General features: G+C 39.1%; 1 protein-coding gene across 6 annotated transcripts in view; it reads left to right on the top strand.

Annotated features, from left to right (window-relative positions):
• KLHL13 (kelch like family member 13) overlaps nt 1–23285 on the top strand; it is a 182511-nt gene extending 159226 nt beyond the window's left edge. For all 6 annotated transcript variants that reach the window (XM_029930928.1, XM_029930927.1, XM_029930922.1 and 3 more), the window contains 5 exons: nt 668–800; nt 1564–1760; nt 12964–13759; nt 19566–19679; nt 21673–23285. In XM_029930928.1, coding sequence (XP_029786788.1) covers nt 668–800; nt 1564–1760; nt 12964–13759; nt 19566–19679; nt 21673–22160 — 1728 coding nt within the window. In that variant the 3' untranslated portion in view covers nt 22161–23285. The remainder of the gene's footprint in view (nt 1–667; nt 801–1563; nt 1761–12963; nt 13760–19565; nt 19680–21672) is intronic.
• Nucleotides 23286–24086: the final 801 nt, after the last annotated feature.

Raw genomic sequence — 24086 nt, 5'->3', positions numbered from 1 at the left:
CACTAAACCTTAGGCATTTGGGGACAGTTATGTCTCATATTGGAGCTACCTGGGCTCTTTTTTCCAAAGACAATTAAGTTCCAAACTTGAAACTTGAAAGATAATTGGCCAAGCAGCAGCAATGTATGGAGGGTAGGGATGTCTAAGACAATCTGTATTTCTCAAAGACATGGAACAATCTAGTTGCTAGAAAGGAACTCCTATCTTGCAATTAACACAGATTATCTATATCTTTCTTTCTCAAAAAACTGAAAGTACAACAAAAGCAAGGTGTATCGGTAATGCACTAGAAAAGAACTATTAATCTGTCATTATGGCGAACAGTGCTATCTACCGCCCTAACTCTGGCCATGGGAAAGTGAAACTGTGCATGGCAATTTCTTTTCAAAATAGGATAAAACCACTGTGCATAAATAAGTGAATGTATATACTCTTTCCATATTTGTTCTTAATCTAAATCAGGGATTTTTTTTATCTTTTTCCTGCTGTGAATTAAATATACATTGTCATATATCAAGTAAGTCATTGTCTTCTTAGGAATTATTCTGTTGGCTTTATGGTCTAAATATGTTGCATGCACATTAATATGTCAACAGAATCTTAGCATGCAGAAATGTGTGCACCCATTTAACCTTGATTAGTGGCTCAGCTCATGTTTTTATTGTAGGGCTTTGACCAGCTTCGACTTGAAGGATTGCTTTGTGATGTGACACTGATGCCAGGTGACACGGATGACGCCTTCCCTGTGCATCGAGTCATGATGGCCTCTGCTAGTGATTACTTCAAGGCCATGTTCACAGGTAGGTTGGCCTGTTAAATTCTGCACCTGCATTAAAACAATATGGAAAAGGACGTGGTTAAATAGTTTTATTTCTAAAGTGAAATTCAGCTCTTTTGATCTGTATCTTTACCAGAAGAAATTGTTTTGAGAGCCATATCCAGGGGCGCCTGGGTGGCCCAGTCAGTTGATCGTCTGACTTCAGCTCAGGTCATGATCTCAGGGTTCATGAGTTCAAACCCCGCATCATGGATCCTCTGTCCCCCTCTGTCTCTGTCCGTCTCGTGCTCATTCTGTCTCTTTCTCTCTCTTTCTCAAAATAAATAAATAAATAAATAAATGAACTTTAAAAAAAAAAAAAGGGATATACACCCAGTACGTGTGGTTGTAGGTTGTTGCTTTTTGAAACTTGGGAAATGGATATACCATCTTCATACTTCTGTCCACTTTTATTCCACAGCTTTTCTTTTCCAGATGCATATCTGAATGGTCTATCAGAGATTCTGAGTTCCCCCTCATACAATCTTTAATCTATCAAAAGATACAAAGTGACAAGGGAACTTTCTGGAAGCACTTGCATTATATACAGCTTCCATTAGTGTAGAGATAGCCCTTTTAAAGTACTCTCTTTTAACTATAAAATATGCAGAGGTCTGACTCTGACATGAATGCTTACATAGAATAAAACTTTTCCTTGATTTTACTGCATCTAATTAGCGGCAGAAGTGAGTTTGACCTTAATTAAATTATCCACCCTCATATAATTGAATGTCTTTTTATTTAAGGTGGAATGAAAGAACAAGATTTAATGTGCATTAAGCTTCATGGTGTGAGCAAAGTCGGTTTAAGGAAAATTATTGATTTCATTTATACTGCAAAGATTTCTCTTAACATGGACAATCTTCAAGACACTCTGGAAGCTGCCAGTTTCCTACAGATTCTGCCGGTTTTGGACTTCTGCAAATTATTTCTCATATCTGGGGTAAGGCATTTTCATGTCCTCACGTCATTTCCTGCAGGCCACTGTGATGTCGCCTGTTTAAAGACTGATGAAATTCATTTTGTAGGCCATTCCAGACAAGTGTCAGGTAGTGTCTGTTCTGGAAACAGATTGAGGGGAAAATAGTACAAGCTCATTTTTACAAACAGAATTGCTTAATAAAAATCATTGTATAATCACGTGACATCAGACAGTAATAAAAGTGTTTTATAACGATACTTTTTTTAATTAAAAAAATGTTTTTACTTTTGAAAGAAGGAAGAAAGAGAGCGAGCACGAGTTGGGGAGGGGCAGAGAGAAAGAGGGAGACAGAATCTGAAGCAGGCTCCAAGCTCTAAGCTGTCAACACAGAGCCTGACGCAGGGTTCGAACTCGTGAACTACGGGATCAGGACCTGGGCCGAAGTGAGACGCTCAACCGACTGAGCCACCCAGGCGCCCCATAAAAGCATAGATTTTAACCTGTTTGCTGATGTTATATATTTTAATCTGGTTTTATTTGCCTTAACGGTTTTATACAGGCAGGCTTCTTTTTTTTCTTGTTGTATATTTACTTTTTTAATCTGATTTTTTTTTATTTTGGTAAAATACAGTATAAAATGTACCATCTTTACCATTATTATTATTGTTATTATATATTTTTTAAAATTTACATCCAAGTTAGTTAGCATATCGCGCAATAATGATTTCAGGAGTAGAATCGAGTAATTCATCCCCTACATAGAACCCGCCGTGCTCATCCCGGAGTGTGCTCCTCAATGCCGCTTGCCCGTTTAGCCCATCCCCCCACCCACAACCCCTCCAGCAGCCCTCAGTTTTTTCTTTAGATTTAAGAGCCTCTTATGTTTTACCCTCTCCTTGTTTTTATATTATTTTCGCTTCCCTTCCCTGATGTTCATCTGTTTTTATACAGGTGGGCTTCTTAAATGGAATTCCATGGAAATATAATCTGAGCTTCTAGAAGTCTTTTAAACTAGGCTCAGTCATTTTTTTTCCCTTAAATATGGGAGCTAGGTCTTGAGAAGAAGTAACACCTATGTGACAACATATAAGAAAATAAGTCTTGGGGCACCTGGGTGGCTCCGTCTGTTAAGCGTCTGATGTCTGACTTTGGCTCAGGTCATGATCTCTCAGTTAATGGGTTTGAGCCCTGCATCGGGCTCTATGCTGACAGCTCAGAGCCTGGAACCTGCTTCAGGTTCTGTGTCTCCCTGTCTCCTTCTCCTCCCCTGCTCTCTCTCTCAAAAGTAAATAAACGTAAAAAAATAAAAAAGAAAGAAAGAAAATAAGTCTTAATTCCATGGAAACACATCACCCACTAAATCGTTGTTAGCCTTTATTAATAGATAGTCAATGAACTGCCTAGTGGTCACATGGTTACTGAAGGCAGTGCCCTATTTGAGACTCTTAAATTCTGCTTCCCAGAAATGAAATGCTTTGGTTGCAAGGAGATATTGCCAGCAAGATTTCTGGAGCTTATGGAACTGGCTTTTGTAATTGGAGAATTATGGCAGCGGTACATTTTGATGTATTTTCTAATTTATTTTATTCGTAGACAATACACTTTTCTATCCTTGATTTAAACTCATACCAGTTTTAATATTGGTAAAGTATTGCTGTTCGGCTTTCTAAAAGTTGCATTTACTAAACTGGGAGCCCTATCTTTCAAACCCTATGTTTTAAGAGAACGTGCCCTTCATGGTTATATTAACACGCTACTCCTTATCTTATAAAGTGAGCCCACAGGTAATTTAACAGGACCGTTGAAAGCATGTTTTGTTTGTGTGTTTCCATTTTAGCATCCATACTACTGGCTCACCACTATTATAAACAGCTATTTTTCAGGGTTTTCACACAGTGTGGTGTTAAGCTTTGTTTATTCTCTGTTGCATAAGATACTGCTTGTCAATACTGACTCGAGCACTGAATTTGATTATAATTTAATACACACGGCCTTCCCCCATAGGACCTGTAAGCACCTTCCTTCTAGGTTTGACCACTGACATCATATAACAACTTCAGCCCAAGGAAAAAGGAATTGAATGCATTTTTAAATGTATCAAGTCCAATAATTAATTAGCAAGAACACTCAATGCTTACATTTATATCCTCTTAACAGTTGCTTTATACTGATCTCCGCAACACATGGCCATCCTGAGCGAAACTACGTACAGTCTTGTGATTTCTTTGGAACTAGTCATTAATAATAGACATGTATGATCAACCTCGTCTTGGATCCCAAATTGTAGCACTTAGACCTTTAGCTATTGGTGGTGATCTGGTCCTTTATCTGAAAGAAAAGGACCAAAGGAAATAAAGCACAATTTATGAAAAGTTACAAAAAGTATACAGTTGTCAGAATAACAGTCTGTGAGAACAATTGTGTTCTAGAAAACTCTAAAACAAGTTTATGTAAAGAAGACATCACAGTAATTTTGCAATATTGACACATTTTGTGTAATTAGGAAGTTAGCTCTTTGACCTGTTTGAAACATTTATTATAACTGTGTGCTTTACCATTTGGAAATTTCTTCGTTTTTATGAAGACTTAATATTGCCTTAAAGATTGTATTCTTAATGTCCTCTGCAGACCTCCTAAAACCCATGTCTAGTGGAGAAGAGGCTTGTCTATGACAAAGCTTACCTAGTACAGTTTACTTCTTCCTCTTGGTTTTCGAGCTTCCTAGGAACTCTGAGGAAAAACACCTCTCAGCACAGTTCTATTTACCTACCTTTCATCCTGCTTGCTGACGATATGTCTGTGTGATTTTACTGTGAAAATATTACCTCTCAGAATACATGATGATTTTTGAGAACAGTTGTTAGATTATTGGCGTAAGGATTATCTAAAATCCAGCTTTTCCTGTATCCGTTCTTTCATGCATGCCATTTTTTAATCAGACATTCAGCCCTACTCTATTTAAGCAATCGAGTGTATCAGGCAAAAGCGTAGTCCTTGGCTGTCTTTTCTGCTTATAAGAACTGGAAGTTTCTAGATAATGTATTTGTCAAAGGTAGATTTGTTTTGAGTTCTCCCATGAGCTAAGTTTTATGGATCATTTTTAAATAGAATGCTCTCATGTTTTAAGGATTGCGTGCTTAAACGAAAGGTTTTAAGCGAATAGGTGTATGCTTTTCATGATGTGCTGTGATTATACGTCACGTAACCAAAACGCTACTTGGGTTTGAGCTTTTAGAAAGAAGAATCAGCAAATAACTCACAAAGCGTTTTTCTGTTAGTTTCGCATGATAACTTTATATACGGTAATAAACCCACCCTCGCCTTCAGTACGATAGAAACACCAGTGTTCTCGAACAGAGCATCAGGCTCCATGGAGCAAGAACCACTCCCGTCTTTGCCATCCTTCGCAGTCATGCTTTTCTCTTAGGGTATTAATTGTAGTTTGTAGGATCTGGTGGTTTTGTTCTTGTTGCGCTACTTTCCTGATATTTGTCGAAGAGAGAACTGTGAGATGGATTCAAAGGGATAACAGTGAAGGGTGTAAAGGAGAGTAGGTACAATTTTCTAAAAACATTTGCTTTCTGGGGCACCTGGGTGGCTTAGTTAGATAAGCGTCCATCTCTTTAATTTCTGCTCAGATCATGATCTCACAGTTTGTGAGTTTGAGCCCTGCATCAGGCTCTGCGCTGACAGTGCGGAGCCTGCTTGGGATTCTCTCTTACTCTCTCTCTGTTCTTCCTCCACTTGTGCTGTCTCTCTTTCTCTCCCTCTCTCTCTCTCAATAAATAAAATGAAAAACATTTGCTTTCCTATGTCATGGAGATGATGGAAAATTACCTGTTTAGTTACGGTCCTAAAAATGACATTCATTTTTGTCTTTACGACATTGTGTAACTACAGCATGCTAAATGCTGCATAGCCATTCCCTGCTTTACACACAGGTCATCGTTAAAGTTTTTGTTTATCATTTGTCTACTGTTTGGAATTTGTTACATCTGGCCTTTGCCCCACAGAATCACTGTTACGGAGGATTACACGCCAGCCCACTACACCCAATTTTTAACAAACCCAAATGAAGGCGAGCAAGAAACCATTTCCTTTTTATATAAAAGCATATTGAATCAGAGAACGGAGATACCACTGTGCTTTCGACTTGGTACTCTTTCTTTAAACTCTTTTTTTTCGAAGTTGTGTTTGCTTTTTTTCTTTGATCCACTGATCCCGGGTGGGGAGCTCACAATGAAATGTAGAGAAAGTTTTTATGGAGGCGACTGGGGGTAATAGAGAGTTTGCGACTGTGGAAAATAAAGGAGGAACACACATGAGAGGGGCAAAAAAGGCAGAGTAGAGGAGTTCTCCCAAGGGAAAAATGAAGGAAATCAACAGTTATTGGGAAAGACAGTTTCTTTTACTAATAGGTGATGATATCAGCAGGAAGCTTTGGGAATATCCTTCTTGATGTAAGAATTTCCCACACAGTACTTGTGTTTCACATTCCTTATTTGATCCAAATAGGAGTTGCCCATAAAAATTGATGTGTCTTTTCAGATAATTTGTTTGCCTTTGGGGAGATTTAATGCCAATTAGAGGAAAACTTACATATAGGTAATTTTACAATGAATCGAAACTGTCCCTCCTCTCCCCCGGCCAACCCCATCTTGACTCCCTTATCGTCAAGGCTGATAGTGAGTAATTCCCACATACTCCTTACATTTGAGCCTCTATTCACATTCGTGGATACCCCGACTGGGCCGGGTATTAAATATTCCAAATACCAGTCCTTCCTTCAGCTTGAGCCCCCCCCCCATTCTTGCCCATCTGTCATGCGGGACCCTGTAGGGGAAAAAGTCCAGCCTGGGCTCATCGGCCCATAACCTTTAGAATACCTAATGTTATATCCAAGGAGGGAGGCGCATTCAGAATGCAAACCAATAGGAGAATTGAATCCACCAGTCTCCCCTCCAAATGGCAGGTAACATCTAAAGAGAGCCGAAGACCGAGACAGAAAGTTTTGGGGTTTTAATCATCCTTCTGTTCTTACCAGAAGGTCCCTTCCCAGTTTCCTGTGATGTGAGAAGGAGGCCCGGGAGAAGATGCCTCTTACTTACATCCTGTGCCCCCTCCGGAGCTCCTTTGATTTCTTCCCAGTGTGTGCACATGCGTTCTCTCTCTGCAGGGGTGGCCCTTGATGCTAGGCTGCCATTTTCACAAACGAGACCGCACCAAGGACGCTTTGGTGCACGGACTGAGGAGCTTCCCCCCTCCCCAAAGTTTTGCTAGCTAATTTCCTGGTCTTTGCGCTTTCCTTGAGACTTACAAAAGCAGATACTCATTTTTGGTGTTGCTTTTTTCCGAAATGGAAGTCTATGTGCTGAACACACTGATCTTCAACAGAATAACCTCACAGATTTCTGATGAAACCTGTCATTAAAATATCATATTATGGCAATGAAATGTTTGTGTGCATCGAGTGTGATTGCAACAATTGAATGGAGCAGCAGTGACGGACAGTATGTTAATGAGAATACCACTTTGAAAATTCTGATGCCTTGAACTGCCTTTAGGGTGACCTATAAAAGTTATTTGATTACAAAAGAAGAATTTATAATATTTTATATCAAGGAAACCAAAATGTGCACTTGATTGTTTTAAAAGCAATTTTAGTGGTTCTCTTAAAGTGGTTGAGAAATTCTGTCCTTTCTTTTTTTGCTTCCCTATCCTTTAAAACACTAATATATATTTGAATTAAGGTCTGTAATAATTCTTCTTTGGAATTTTGGCCAGGTTATATATTCAGATGAAATTAGAGTCCTTTCTACTTATGAGTTGTTTTTTTTAAATAAGCTTTAAACTTCATATTTTATATTTCAAGATGTAATGTATTCTAATATATACATGAATTTCATTAAATGTTACATTACTGCACACATCCATTATTTAATGTGATCTAGGCTAAATGTTTGGGTATATGCTAACTGAAGCACTTTTAAGAATCATGAGTAAGAGGTGGATAAAAATGAACCATAATTGAATAATCGTGTATTTTTCCAAAAATCATTTACCATTATTCCATCACTTTGGTCTGCTTACATTGTTAACTGTTATTCTAGACTTTGCGTCTATAATCCCTATAGTCTACAGTTAATTGTTTGAGCTTTATGCACTGTATAAGAACTAATTTTTTATTACATATTTTTTTATCTGAGTTGCATTTTAAAATTAATCAGGGTCTAGTAATTTTCTATATTAATTCAAAATGTATTCTATTTTTAGATGTCTCTATCATTATTTCTTTAATTTGTATATTGCCGATAATTATAGTATTTAACCTTTGTTATAGGCCCACAGTGTGATAGCCGTTGTACATGGGGTATAGAAAATGCTTATCCCTTCTATCAAGAAGATGACAGTTTGGAAAGTTATGAAGTCTCATTCTCTGATGACTGTTAAGAAAAGGGCAGGCAGCTTTCCATATAGACTAGCGCTCTGTCAAGGTCTTGTGCAGCCTCATTTATCTGTAGCTGAGCATACTGATATATAGAAGATATTTTCCAAATGCCCTTCAATAAAAGGTAGGGTTTTTTTTTTATGCTGTTATTTTAGTAATTATTTTCTTATTGGAAGAAGTTGAAGCGGGAAATGGGGAAGGAACTAAATACCTTTATCCCCTTTCGAATTCGGTTTCAGTTTTTTAGTCTTGGTTTGTGTTATACGCTATCAGTTTAGACTTCTCTTTGGCGAACAACAACTTTGTTTTGCCTATTCGAAGTACCCATTTCTTGTTGCTTTTATTTGTAATCCTATCACTCATGATGAGAATCTGCAAACTTGGGAATCATTTTTGTGTTCTCATCAACTTGCCCTTAGCCACGCTAGTAAATGTGTTCCAAGGTGCAAATTACCTTTGCTCTTGGGAAGGGCTACTCCTTTCCTGATGCAGAAAGTGGATCCATTACCCCAGACGTTAATTTCTGCCTCCCGAAGTGATTTGGGCACCTGGGTATCAACTGAAACTTCATTTACACAGAGAAAAATTTTATGAGCTGCCAACTTGCCACTCCTAAAATGGGATTGAAATGTACTTGTTATTAATCACTTTGAAAATCCAGGGTACTGAACAGTGTTAAAACTGTGTCTTTCAAAAGGCTCATAATTTGTTCATTTGTTTTTCCTAATGCTTCTTTGGTGTTACAGTTCTGTTTTAGGTATTCTTTAATATATAGCTATTAAGTATAGTAAGCAATTAAAAATTTTTGGCGATTCCTGTAAAGCAAATCAGCTGCTTAAAATTGTTCAAATTCTTCCTGAGTAATAAATCTGTGAAAATAGCCTCGTGTGTGTGTTAACCTTAGAGCTTTCAGTGATAATGTATCTTAGCGGAGCTAATAGATTATGCAGAGAAGTAATTATTTCAGCCTCATTTCAGCTTTTTTTTTTTAATTTTTAATTTATTTTTTGAGAGAAAGAGAGAGAGAGAGAGAGACAGCATGAGCAAGGGAGGGTCAGAGAGAGAGGGAGACACAGAATTCAAAGACAGGGCCCAGGGTCGGAACTGTCAGCACAGAGCCCAATGCGGGGCTCAAATCCACAAACCACAGAATCATGACCTGAGCCGAAGTCAGACACTCAACCGACTGAGCCACCCAGACGCCCCTCATTTCAGCTTTTAAATAAAAGGAGAAGAGAATGATTAGCCAATTTTGTCTTAATCATCTGCCAGTCGGGTAACAATACAGGCACACTGGTGATGTTTACGTGATATGTGAACACACACACTGACAAAATGAAGAGAAGACATTGAGTCCTTTGCCTGTGAGTTTGTATACACACAGATAGCTGTAGAACAGGCTGGTTTCAGTGATTCATCCTTGTATTGTATTTACTGATAGGATTCTCCCGTTTTCACTTTGGACCAGTTATTAAAGCTTCAACACGAGCTCTTGGTGAAAATGAGACTCTCCATCACTTGTCTCCTTTTCCTGGAAGCTTCCATTTTTGCTCTATTGTGACCTGTCCAGGGGAGACTTTCCAGGGAAAGAATGGTCAAGGGACATAGGTTGCAAGCCGTCACCATAGACCGCAGACACTAACTGAACCGCACGAGTAAATGTGATGGGAGACACACCTGTTCCAGCCCTCGTGAAAATGATTCCGTTCCTTGTATTTCTGCATAAGTAATGTGGAAATAACTTCACCCTGGGAATAATTGCCTGATTAAATTACCTTTATTACAAACAGTAACTTTTGAAGGAATCAAAATGAATTACAGTAATGAATCATGACTGTTTACATGAAAGAGCCACCTGGGTGGCTCAGTCGGTTAAGTGTCCGACTTTGGCTCAGGTCATGATCTCACGGTCCATGGGTTCGAGCCCTGCATCGGGCTCTGTGGTGACAGCTCAGAGCCTGGAGCCTGCTTCCGATTCTGTGTCTCCCTCTCTCTCTACCCCTCCCACACTCACTCTCTGTTTCTCTCTCAAAATAAAAACATAAAAAAAAAATTAAAAAAAAAAAACGAATCCTGACTGAGAAGTGGATTGAGATGAACCATAATAGAATAACCCTCTATTTTTCTAAGATGTCCATCTAGCCAGAATATTCTTAGTAGTGTTTGGAGAGGGTACACACATTTCCAAGAAGAGAAAAGGAATTACTTTAGCCATAGTCAAATTATAACATTGTTTTCAGGGTAACTTCTAATCTACTGATTTTGGTATTTTTCTTTCTTTTCCAATATTCAATAAATATTTGCCACATTTCTTTTTGTTTGTTTTTTTAAATTCTAATTCCAATATAGTTGACATAGTGTTATATTAGTTTCAGGTATACAATATTGATTCTGCAATTCTGTACATTACTCTGTGTTCATCAAGATAAGTGTGCTCTTAACCCCTTCTCCTATTTCACCCATTTCCACTGCCACCCTCCCCCCCAGTAACCATCTGTTCTTTGTAGTTAAGAGTATGTTTTTTGGTTTGTCTCTTTTTTCTTTGGTCATTTGTTTTACTTCTTAAATTGTACATTTGAGTGAAATCATACAGTATTTGTCTTTCTCTGACTTACTTCACTTACCATTATACTCTCTACACCCATCCATGTTGCAAATGGCAAGAATTCATTCGTTTTTATGGCTGAATGATATTCCATTGCATATCTATATATCTGTATATCTATATACCTATATAGATATATGCATATGTGTGTATATATATCATACCACATCTTCTTTATCCATTCATCTATTGATGGATACTTGGGCTGTTTCATAATTTGGTGATTGTAAATAATGATGCAATAAACAGGGGTGTGTATATCCTTTCAAATTAGTGTTTTCATATTCTTTGGGCAAATACCCAGCAGTGTGAATACTAGATCGTAGGGTAGTTCTATTTTTAACATTTTGAGGAACCTCCATACTATTTTCCATAGTGGCTGCACTGATTTGCATTCCCACCAAGAGTGCACGAGGGTTCCTTTTTCTCCACATCCTTGCCAACACTTGTTGTTTCTTGTGTTTTTTATTTTAGCCATTTTGACAGGTGTGAGATGGTATCTCTTTGTGGTTTTAATTTGCATCTCCCTGATGGTTACTGACATTGAGCACCTCTTCATGTTTCTGTTGGCCATCTGGATGTCTTCTTTGAGAATGATCTGTTTGTATTTTTTGCCTATGTTTTAAATCAGATTATTGTGTTTTCTTGGTGTTGAGTTGTATAAGTTCTTTATATATTTTGGATACAAACCCTTTTTTTGGATATGTTATTTGCAAATCGCTTCTGCATTCAGTCTTTTTGTTTTGTTGACTGTTTCCTTTGTTGTGCAGAAGTTTTTATTTTGAGGATCTTTATGGTTTCAGGTCTCACATTTAGGTCTTTAATCCATTTGAGTTTATTTCTGTGTATGGTGTAAGAAAGTGTTCCAGTTTCTTTTGCATATACCTTCCCAGGTTCCTCAACACCATTTGTTGAAGAGACTATCATTTTCCCATAGCATATTTTTGCCTCCTTTGTCAAAGATTAATTAACCATACAATCTATTTCTTTCTATTCTATTCTGTTGATCTATGTGTCTGTTTTTGTGCTGATACCACACTGTGTTGATTACTACGGCTTTGTAATATAACATAAAATCTGGAATTGTGATACCTCCAGCTTCGTTTTTCTTTGTCAAGATTGCTTTGGCTATTAGGGTCTTATACAAATTTTAGAATTGTTTGTTTTAGTTCTGTGAAAAATGCTATTCACATTTTGATAAGGATTGCATTAAATGTGTAGATTCCTTTGTGTAGTGTGGACCATTTAACAATATTTGTTCTTGCCATCCATGAACATGGAATATCTTTCCATTTGTTTGTGTCATCTTTAATTTTTTTCAACAGTGTTTTATAGTTTTCAGTGTACAGGTCTTTCATCTCCTTGGTTAAGTTTATTTCTAGATATTTTATTATTTTTGGCATAATCGTAAACGGGATTCTTTTCTTAATTTTTTTCCTACTTCATTGTTGGTGTGTAGAAATGCAGTGGGCTTCTGTATATTGATTTTGTATCCTGCAACCTTACTGAATTCATTTAACAGTTCCAGTATTTTTTGGTGGAGTCGTTAGGGTTTTCCATGTATATGTCCTCTGCAAATATTGAAAGTTTTGCTTCTTCCTTCCCAATTTGGATGCTTATTTCCTTTCCTTGTCAAGTCAGTGCTTATTTCCTTTTCTTGTCAAGTCAGTACTTCCAGTACTCTGCTGAATAAAAGTGGTGAGAGGAGACATCCTTGTCTTGTTCCTGATCTTAGGGAAGAAGCTCTCAGTTTTTCCCCATTGAGTATGATGTAACTCTGGTTTTTCATGCATGGCCTTTATTATGTTGAGGTACGTTCCCTCTAAACCTATGCCGTTGTTGAGGGTTTTCATCATGAATGGCTATTGTACTTTGTCAAATGCTTTTTTCTGCATCTATCGAGATGATCATATGGTTTTTATCCTTTCTCTTATCAATGTGATGTAGATAATTTTCTTTGTAGATAATTTTCTTTTCATCACTCTTGTAATGGATTGGTGGTTTGTAACTTCTCTTTAGATCATTAATGTATTTAGATAACAATTTTTATTTGCATGTATATGGACAGGAAAAGGCTCAGTTTACTCTTATTCTAGAACAGGTAGCTTTGTTATCCAGATGTGAGTGTCATGAAAATAGGAGTATTTTAATATTTTTTATTGGTTTAACAGGTCACTTTAGACAATTGTGTCGAAATCGGTCGGATTGCCAACACCTACAATCTGACAGAAGTGGATAAATACATCAACTGTTTTGTCCTGAAGAATTTTCCTGCGTTGCTGAATACCGGGGAGTTCTTGAAACTCCCTTTTGAGAGTCTTGCCTTCGTGCTTTCCAGTAATAGCCTTAAGCATTGCACTGAACTTGAGCTCTTCAAGGCCACCTGCCGCTGGTTACGCCTGGAAGAGCCTCGGATGGACTTTGCTGCAAAATTAATGAAGAACATACGATTTCCACTGATGACACCACAGGAGCTCATTAATTACGTGCAAACTGTGGATTTCATGAGAACTGACAATACGTGCGTGAATCTCCTTTTGGAAGCCAGCAATTACCAAATGATGCCGTATATGCAACCAGTGATGCAGTCAGACAGGACTGCCATTCGGTCTGACACCACTCATTTGGTCACACTGGGAGGCGTTCTGAGGCAGCAGCTGGTTGTCAGCAAGGAATTGCGCATGTATGACGAAAAGACCCACAAATGGAAATCCTTAGCCCCCATGGATGCCCCAAGATACCAGCACGGCATTGCCGTCATTGGAAATTTCCTCTATGTTGTCGGCGGACAGAGTAATTACGACACAAAAGGAAAAACGGCAGTCGATACCGTCTTCAGATTTGATCCTCGATACAATAAATGGATGCAAGTCGCATCTTTAAATGAAAAGCGTACCTTCTTCCACCTAAGTGCCCTCAAGGGATACCTGTACGCAGTCGGTGGGCGAAATGCGGCTGGAGAACTGCGTAAGTGAACATTTCTGTTGAGCATAGAGACGGGTTTCTTTACCCCCAGATTCTTGTCAAATCATAAAATGAGCAAAGAAAAGAAATGTAGCTAGGGTTTCATTTAAACTGTTTTCCTTAGGAAATATCAGAGACAACCTGTATGCCTAATCCGAGGGTATGTTGTTGGCCAGGGTACAAATTCTATCTCAGAAATAGATTGTGTTGCAGAATATTTTATTTGGCAGTGTATATGGTTTTCATCTTGACAGTGGAACTACAAAGTATATTCTGCTAATTTAAATTCTGATAGGATCTCAGACAGAAGTTTGGCATGTTTCCTTATTTTCCATTTTTAAAAGCCCACAGAATATTTTAGTGAACGGGTTAAAATCCTTCCCTGCAGAGGACTGACAGTGACTGTTTCTTCTTTTACATAATCTGTTACCCTATCCCAGACGACAGAGTAAGGTCATTTTCTTTATCAATTAAATGTACAAAGCTCTATATTACCCTAAGTTTATTTACTTTGAGTAATATGATCTGTAACTATGCGTTTCAAAAATCATTCTCTTAGTGAAATACCAATCTTCTTTACTATAAAGTGATCTGGTAAGCTTCCTTAGATGGCCACTTTTTTGTCTCCCTCACCTAAAATTGGCCACAAGTACAGTCAACAGAGAGCAATACTTTGGTGACATCAATTTTGTTATTTTAGATGAAATTGGAATGAGATAGCTGTCCAAAGAGAAGTCAGGGAGCCCCCATTTTCTGTCCCCCCTTACATATCTGTCATTTCCATCAGTGCTTGGCCTTATTTTTCCCACCCCTCTTTTATTCGGTGATGAATAGAGTCCTTGTGGCTGACCAGCGTTCCAGGCTCTCTAATGCTAAGGAAGTGAAAGATGTTGGCATTGGCTCTGGATAAATTCAGACCAATTATCAGAATCTTTTTCTTCTGTATTCTAAGAAATAAAAGGTAGCTTAATGGATTTGAGAATAAGCTATTTATTGGAGGCAAAAAGAGCTGCTTTCAGCTCTTACACTTTCCAGCTTATCAAGCCCTTTCTCGTCAACGACGTCTCAATGTTACTGCCCTTTCCTACCCACAGTTTTGGGGGTTTTTTTTGTTGTTGTTGTCATAGTGATATTTTTTCTAAGACCTGGCTTTCCAAATGGTTGGACTAGGTGTCATTATCATGAACTACACAGATTTCCCAGTATATTTTAATCAGACTTTTTAAAGTTTATGTATTTTTGAGAGAGAGCCCAAGAAAGAGCACACGAGCAAGCAGGGGAGGGGCCGAGAGAGAGGGAGACAGAGAGAATCCCAATCAGGCTCCGCATGGTCAGCGCAGACCCCTACGTGGGACTCAGCCTCACGAACCATCAGGTCATGCATGACCTGAGCTGAAATCAAGGGTTTGACGCTTAATGGACTGAGTCCCCCAGGCACCCCAGGCATGTGAGTCCTGGTCTCAGAACTGTAAGTTTGAGCCCCACGTTGGGTGCAGAGATTCCTTAAAAATAAAATCTTAAAAACAAAAATTTAATAGACTTATTAGTACCTGAATATTATTCATTTTTCATATACAATGACCATTGCCTATATGTATTTATGAAAACCGTGGCAACATTTACAAGACACTGTAGATCATTTTGATGCATTTGGCTTTTTAAAATTCCTCCATGGAGTGTATGGACCTAAACCTATAGTACATCAAAAAGATACTACTAATGCATCTGGGAAATATAATTCCTTAGAAATGGTGCTTTCCTGTGACACCAGGTACAGTTGGAAACGACACGAAGCTTAGAGCAGCTGTCACTTACGTGAAAGAGGAGTCAGTTATTTCTGGCATCTTTCAAACTTATGTCATCTAAGAGATCGATCTTCCATTGAGGTTTTCTCTACTGAAGAGAAATATGACAGCTCAGATATCTTGCCCTTCTCTTAAATAGTAATAAGTCAAGCTTTCAAATCATGAAAGAACTTATAGAAAATGTGCTAGATTCTTTTTTCAAGTAAATGCACAATCAAGTTACTGAAATTTATCAGATTCTCTCTATCCCTCCGTGGATTTGCAGTTTTGTTCATTAAGCAACACATCACCAGTTGGCCCTCTAAGATTCTAGAGCATGCCCCCTGTATGGGATCCATCATTGCTGCGATGGTCATTCGGGGTTAATCTTTTTCCTAATCTCAAAAAGACCAGGTAAGGTCCACATCATCCCTTGGGACCAATTCTGGGCTCGAGTAGACTTACCTGAGAAAATAGGACTCTTTGATGATTTATGTGTGAAGAAACCTACATGTAATTCTTAAGTTGGAGAGGGTCTCTAATTTAAATGGGAGACCACCAGATCACTAAAGACAAATATCTGGAATAAGGGTCAGCAAAATTCTGTAAAGGGCCAGAAAGTCAATATTTTCAGCCTTCTAGGCCACAGGATCTTGTCAGCTCATCACCTCTGCTGTCTTGTCGCAAAAGCACCAATAGACGATGTATAAACAAATGGGCGAGGCTATGTTCCACTAAAGCTTAATATAGGAACACCGACATTTGAATTCCATACGATTTTTCCTATGTCACAAAATAGTTTCTCTTTGATTCCCCCCCACCCCAACTCTTTAAAAAAAAAAGCCATTCATATTTTTATCTTCTGGGACTTACAAATACAGGCAGCCTCCTGGATTTGGCTTACAGGCTATAATTTGCTGACCCCATTCTAGAATTTACTAATTCATTGCCATTCTTGCTCATCGACCATGAGGGAACCACTGCTTTGGGTCTTGCCTCACCCCTTGCTTCCTCCTCCTGTCGAGGTTGTTGGGCACTAACGTCTATCTCACTGCCTTGTGAATATGGAAAGTAGAAATAAGGCCGTGTGTGTACATATACTTTTAATTAGACGTATTCTATTTTAAAACTAAACAGTATGGATTTTGCCAAGAGCAACACCAAGTCTTCCTGAAGAAAGCCTATAGGTTGCCAGTAAATGTTAAATGATGGGAAAAGCCAAGGGAAATTTAGCTAGAAGAAGAAAAGTTGAGGGATGATGAACTATTACATAGCTATTGTATTAGTGGCGGTTCATAGCCATCTCATATTTAGGCTGCTCCTGCATAAAAAAAAAATATACATGGATTCTTATAACCTCTATTAGGGAAAAAATACAATTAATCCACTGACAGAAGCACAGCGTTATCTTTCTACATGGGAACGTTTTTATAATCATAAAGAGTGAATAGCTTATTCAACTGCTAGCTCCATTCTAGAAAGAGGTAAGAGGCGACTAATGGAAACTCCATCAGAATAGATTGAATTAGACACACGAAAAAGACTGCTACACTCTAGAAATTTCAAAGTTCAAGTCAGCATTTTCCATTAAGGAAAGCAGAGGACTATAGTAAAACCTGTCTTCAACAGCAAATAGGTGGAAAAGATGATCTCTGGAAGTCTTTTAAAACACTTTCACTGATAGGATGTGTGATTAGACGGCTGTCTTTTATCAGCTAAAACCCTACCATTAATTACTTTGCTGATGTCAAGTACTAATCAATATACTAGATCCTCTGTAAGTGGAGAGAGAGATAATAATGTACGTTCAGTAGGATTGTGCTTGTCAATTAAGTGAAAGTCATGCTAAAGACAAATGGAAATGAACATTAGGGAAGATGTCCAGTGACTACAAATAGCCAAACCCAGCCTCGGAGTAAACACTTTTAGCTTGTCATTAATTACGGCAATAGCCCTCGTTTGGGAGAAAGAGTTGGCAGGACCTGGCTACTTCTTGGAAGGGTTTAGAAGGGATAGAGTTGGTAAGGGTCCAAGCCTGAAGCAATGAACTAAACTCCCAAGAGAGTGAGTCAAGACGAAAAGAGTCAAAGCCTTTGAAATAAGACTGAAAATGTAAAGCCCAAGTCTGTGCAAAAGGCAGTCGGTAAAGGGATGTGAGAAGTGGTATAATGTAGCCGTTTTTAGAGAAGAGAAATAAGTACTGCACATGAAGAAATGAAACGATTGAATAGAACAGAAAGTGAATCTCTTGCTCTTTCTATCTAGGGTGGCCTATTCTCACATTATTTTCTTTTTAATAAGGAAATCTTTGAGCACCTGGGTGGCTTAATCAGTTAAACATCTGATCTTTGATTTCAGCTCAGATCATTATCTCGTGGTTCGTGAGTTCAAGCCTCGCATCGGGCTCTGTGCTGGAAGCGAGGAGCCTGCTTGGGATTTTCTCTCTCGCTCCCTCTCCACCTCTTCCCTGCTCACTTGCACACTCTCTCAAAAGAAATAAATAAACTAAAAAAAAATTTTTTTTAAAGGAAATCTTGCTCAAAGGATGATTTCTCAGTTAGGTACTCCAGTGGCTTAGTCAAATAGCCCCTATCAGTATGATTTCGGGTTCCATGTCATCTCCAGTGCTCTGTCATGTGGTCCACTCCAGTTTCAAGAGGACCCGCTCATTTGAATTTTGAGTTTAGCACAGTACCTCCCGGGCAGTTTCGTGGTTCTGTTACTAAGGAAAAAGCAGCATCAGGGGCGGGGGGTGGGGGCAAGAAGTTGGGTTGGCAATTGGCAGCGTTTTTACTAATTGTATAAAATGTTCAAGTTTTTTATTTGTTGGGTCTTCCAAAAATTTTTTTAAGTTTATTTCTTTATTGTGAGAAAAACAGAGACTGCTCGGGCAGGGGAGGGGCAGAGAGGCGGGGAGAGAGAGAATCCCAAGCAGGTTCCACACTATCAGCTCAAAGGCTGACTCTGGGCTCAAACCCAGAAATCATGACCTGAGCAAAAACCGAGAGTTGGACGCTTACCTGACCAAGCCACCCAGGCACCTCTGTTGCTGTTGTTATTGTTGTTGTTGTTTTAAGTTTTACTTACTTAAGTAATCTCTACACCCCACTTGGGGCTCAAACTCACCACCCTGAGAACAAGAGTCACAAGCTGTATTGAGCGACCCAGCCACCCGTAGACTTGATGTTTTTGACCAGAGTCCTCGTAACAGCCCTATTTCTGTCTTTAAAGAGGATCTTTAAAAAGGGTCACATTTTCTATCTGTCTGGACTGTGACTGTTCTATTCTTGAGGTTATAACAGATATTTAAATAAGTTGAGGTCACTTCTCCAAAACACTTTATGTTAAAGATAATAAAGTTATTACGGAAAGAAGTGCTCCTAATAAAAATCTTAACTTCATATTATGCTGCCAGTCATCTTCCAGTAAGAGCATTACTGGCTACAATGATATTGGATATGTACACACTGTTGGCTTAAATGTAGACATGTAGAAAAATTATTGTCAGTGTCTATTTCGTAGTCTGGATATGAAATAAAGCAGTAGGCAGCCAGAACATAAACCAGGCAGTATGTGTGCGTTCATTCTGAACTTCAGATTTTGCTTCCTATCTATTAACCTTTGCTTCCTAGATGGTGGATCAGCAGGGGGGCCTAGAACTGACTTTTTTTTTCTTCCTTACCATTTATTTTCCCATCTTCCCACATATTTAGAGGAAGGAAATGGGAGACATGTCAAATTATAAAGATGTAATAAGATACTAGAAGCAAAGAAATCCTAGCAATTTCTGCAGCTACAGAAATGTGATAATTACATATGTAGTCTAATGTAAAATGTATTAATGGTTCGTCTTAGTAATACGATCTCAATAAGTAAAAAAAAAGAGAGAGAGAGAGAGATCGCTGAAGGGTATCTCATACCTATAATAGATATGTTTCAGTTGTTTAACAAGTTGCTAAATTTGAACTTATAAATGATATCCTTGTCCGTTCTTTTTGTCTGTCTGTTTGTTTTCTAAACAACAGCCACAGTTGAGTGTTACAATCCAAGAACAAATGAGTGGACCTACGTTGCCAAAATGAATGAGCCCCACTATGGCCATGCTGGGACCGTGTATGGGGGAGTGATGTATATTTCAGGTAAACAATTCTAATGCAGATGCAATTAACATAACACATACGCTTTTAGCCATGTCACCATCTTTCCATATAGTATGTTAAAATAATCCTGAAAAAATGGACAAAGTATAATTCGTGTTTATTTGAGAAGATCTGTTGTGTGTTCGTATTTGCATACAGACCCTTTTGGTATTCTATAAGGTCAGAAGACTAGCAGCTAAATAGTCCTGCTGTAAATGCTTAACTTGGAAGAAGTTGGAAAGCATTCGCCTTCCCGAACTTGCCTTCCAGTCCCCATACTCCGTACTCTCTCTAACCCGTGCTCTAACAACCCGCCTTCATATTCTCCATAATGATACTTAACGCATTTTGCTTTTACATTTAGATCAACTCTATGATGAAATATATCACTGGGGCGCCTGGGTGGCTCAGTTGGTCGAGTGTCCGACTTCGGCTCAGGTCATGATCTCTTTCAGTTTGTGGGTTCAAGCCCTGTGTCGGGCTCTGGGCTGACAGCTCAGAGCCTGGAGCCTGCTTTGGATTCTGTGTCTCCCTCTCCCTCTCTCTCTCTGTCCCTTCCCCATTCATGCTCTGTCTCTCAAAAGTAAATTAAAAAAATAAATAAATAAAATAAATATATCATTGCATAATGTATAGGCTCTACTGTGCATAAAGTTGCTTCTGATATACCTATGATGCATAATGATGTTCATCCTGTCATTTAGTGCAACCCATAATATGTTTTTCCCTTTCCTTCAGTGTTATCATGGGATTCTACTGTGCTGTCCTTGCGTGAATAATTCTGTGCCATTTACCTATATGTTGGCGACATGCACTTATATTTTTCTGATAACAAATTCTAAAAGCGCTAAGATTTGCTCCAGTGACAACGTTCATTCCCACACTGTTGGTGTTGAACTCATCCTTATGTTGAATTTAGAAAGGAGTGTCATTTTGCGTAACGTTCACCTCTGGTATTGACCTTTTGCTTTGTTAGGCAGGTTCTTCTCGTCTGGCCCTGACATGGTCGACTTTTGCCACTTTCTTCCCATCCTGAGAGCTTGCCAGGGCCAGGCCCGGAGTTACACTATTAGAGAAGAGAGGCGTTAAGGTGATGTTTGTGGTCTGAGTCTCTGAACACCGCCGCCTTATGAAATCTGTAATCAAGAAGGATCAGTGAAAGGCCTGGAGTGATTGGCAGGTTTCTGGTGTTAAATTTATGAGCAACTACGGGATGTCTTATATTGCAAGAGCCATCCAGGAAATCATATGCTCCACTAATCAATGATTTACACCCTCCACCTATTTTATGTGTGTGGATTATATGTTGTTATAATGAGAGCTCCAAATCCTCTGGGGGGAAAAATGGCATCGAATTGTTCTGTCGTAGCCAGTGTGTATTGCATTAAACGACCTTCCCAGTCAAGAATAGGATCAGAACCAGCGCTGACCCTGAAACCAAAAAACACTGATTTGCTTTCTGAGGATTCTGTAAAGTATAGGAGGGAAAAAAAAAAAAAAGAGAAGGAAAACACAGAAAGAAAACAATAACTGCCATCTCTAATATCTACCAGATAGTAGAGTTTTGACTGACATGGATGAAAATTTGTTGAGCCCTCTCCCCAATCTGCAGAACATAGAGTCTGGAACTTTCATTGTAGAGGCTGATTTATATGTGACCTAGGAATGTCCTTTGTAGACCAGACAGACCCACTAGATCAACTGCAAACTGCTGATAGCAGATGACACTACCTTCCCTCGCCCCACCCGACAGAAACTACAAAAACAAACAATTCCGAGTATTCTTATATGCTCGTGTGTTTCCATACTACTGTCCACCTTTCAATACCTCACAGAGAAAGTGCTTGCAGAGAGCAGACATTTATAAGAGCACAACCGAAAAGCCATGCACTGTCCCAGTATGCGGCCACACGTTCATTATCTGTGTAGCCTTCTATTTACTTGCGCGTTTTTAGAATGATCCGTCCACCTCATGCCTACTTTCATTCTTTAGGAGGAATTACTCATGACACTTTCCAAAAGGAGCTGATGTGCTTCGACCCTGACACTGACAAATGGATCCAGAAGGCGCCGATGACCACCGTCAGAGGTCTGCATTGCATGTGTACGGTGGGCGAGAGGCTCTACGTCATTGGTGGCAATCACTTCCGAGGAACGAGCGATTACGATGACGTCCTGAGCTGTGAATACTACTCACCTATCCTTGACCAGTGGACCCCAATAGCTGCCATGTTAAGGGGGCAGAGTGATGTTGGGGTCGCTGTCTTTGAAAATAAGATCTATGTGGTTGGGGGGTATTCCTGGAATAACCGTTGCATGGTAGAGATCGTGCAGAAATACGACCCCGATAAAGATGAGTGGCTAAAGGTTTTTGATCTCCCAGAGTCCCTTGGTGGCATCCGAGCCTGTACGCTCACGGTTTTTCCCCCCGAAGAAACCACACCATCACCTTCTAGGGAGTCCCCTCTTTCTGCACCATAAGATCATCCCTACAAGATGCTGTAGTCCTATCTTCACAACGTGTCATGAATTCTCTTCTTTTGCCCCACTTTAGTAGTGTATGTTAGGATTAGCTTCCAGTAATTGATACAGATATTGGAAAAAAAAGACAATATTGATGTTATTTGTGCTGTTCTTTTGGCTTAGAGTGTTTATAAAGTGGTAACAAAACCATTCTGGAAATGTATCCCATTGAAGCTGATGTGTAACATACAAAAAAAAAAAAAAAACACAAAAACATACAAAAAAAAAACCCCAACTGAGGTATTGTCTATAAAATGTTTCTTCAGTACTTTCTTGATGCTGTGTACTGGGTGTGAGGTATTTGTCATCTTCTATTAGAAAGGCTCATAAGCCAACTTGAAGGTGGGTTGTAGTAACTGTACAAGTGTGCTAATAACTTGGCTTCAAAGTAAAAAGTTTTCCTTTCATCTTTGACTGTGAGGTGTCACCGGGAGACAGCTTGCTCCACCAGGAAACAATAGCAAAAGGTCGCCAACTCGCATGAGCTACCTCCCTCTTTTCATAAAGTATTTTTGACATATCCGTCAGCCCACCTGTCTGTGTGGGTGCACTGAGAACATAGAAAGTTTCTTAGACACACAGGAGAAATCATCAGTGAAATTCACCAATATCGATTAAAAAAAAAAAATGGCACGACCCCTCTACTTACAAACAAGGGTTCGGGGTTCCTAAAGTGTGTATAAATACACAGGCACACATACACCAGATATGAAATTTTAAAAACTGGGTGGTGCGTCAGATAAACGTGAAAGAGCCTTTGTAAATTTCTTCCGAAAAGCAGCTTCCATTAGAATGGGAATTTGGTATGCACGTCCTGAACGCACGCGCGGAGGATCATACTGAATTTAGGTGGGTAAGGGCTAGAAATTTTGAGCAACTAAATTTGTCACGAGACCAAATTTGTCCTTCCGAAACTGTAATCTACACCTTCTCCTTTGCTGTTGAGGTGACTTACGTATTATATGTGTTCTTATACTCTCAGTTCATAAGGTTATTTAGCTTTACCTGGCGAGCTGCTTCTGCTCCGTGATTTCAACTCCCATGTTTTATCTCTTTTGTTCAATAAAAAAGCATTTAATGTCATTTTGGTGTGAGGCGTCCTATTATTGTCTGATTTGACTTTGATTAGGTTTCTTGCTTTTAGCATGGCCAGATTGGCGCGATCTGAACTGAGAACGCTGAATAGTTTGGATTAATATTAATGACTTCTACTCAAGGAAGAAAGTAATTTGACCAGGTCTAACCTCATTGGTCAAAACTCATTGCTGGTTGTCTTTATGGAATTAGTTCATCTCAGCTGTTAATTGGCCCCTCTTGATGCCCACGGAAGAATTGCCAGGTTTATCTCAACCCAGAGCCCTTAAATTTCTGAGGCTAGTTTCGCTGATCTTCGAGAAGATCCATCTTGCCTAACGAGAAGACATTATGTAAAATGACCTAAGACATTTGTTCTTGACCTAGCATTATAAAGGAATAATGTTTGGGGGGGATGATTGTTCGAGGATTAGGTCAGGGCCACACACACACACACCCAATCTCTCTTACCTTATCTGCAAATGACCAGATTCAGTCCGAACCAAAAATTTGGAGCTATTCCCAAACAACTAGAGGGTCACCAGGTTTTTTCACTGGTAAGAAATTAGCAGCACAGAGGTCTTTGCCTCTGTCTTGAGATGAACATAAAGAAGAGAATAGTTTTTCCTTCCGTGGTAGTTTGAAGATTGGGAGAAGCCGGGTATGAATTTGCAAGACCCACTTCTTCAAGATGATTTTCACCTCAGCCGCTGATCAGGCGATTTCAGTCTTGTGCTTGTCAGCAGAACAGAGTCAGCCATTTGTACACGAGTCACACCCACCTAAAGATGGGGGCGAGTACCGGACAGC

This window comes from Suricata suricatta, chromosome X (genome assembly GCF_006229205.1).
Source record: "Suricata suricatta isolate VVHF042 chromosome X, meerkat_22Aug2017_6uvM2_HiC, whole genome shotgun sequence".
Lineage (NCBI taxonomy): Eukaryota > Metazoa > Chordata > Mammalia > Carnivora > Herpestidae > Suricata > Suricata suricatta.
Note: the sequence above shows the minus strand (reverse complement) of the source record. Positions and strands in the feature narration are given on the sequence as shown.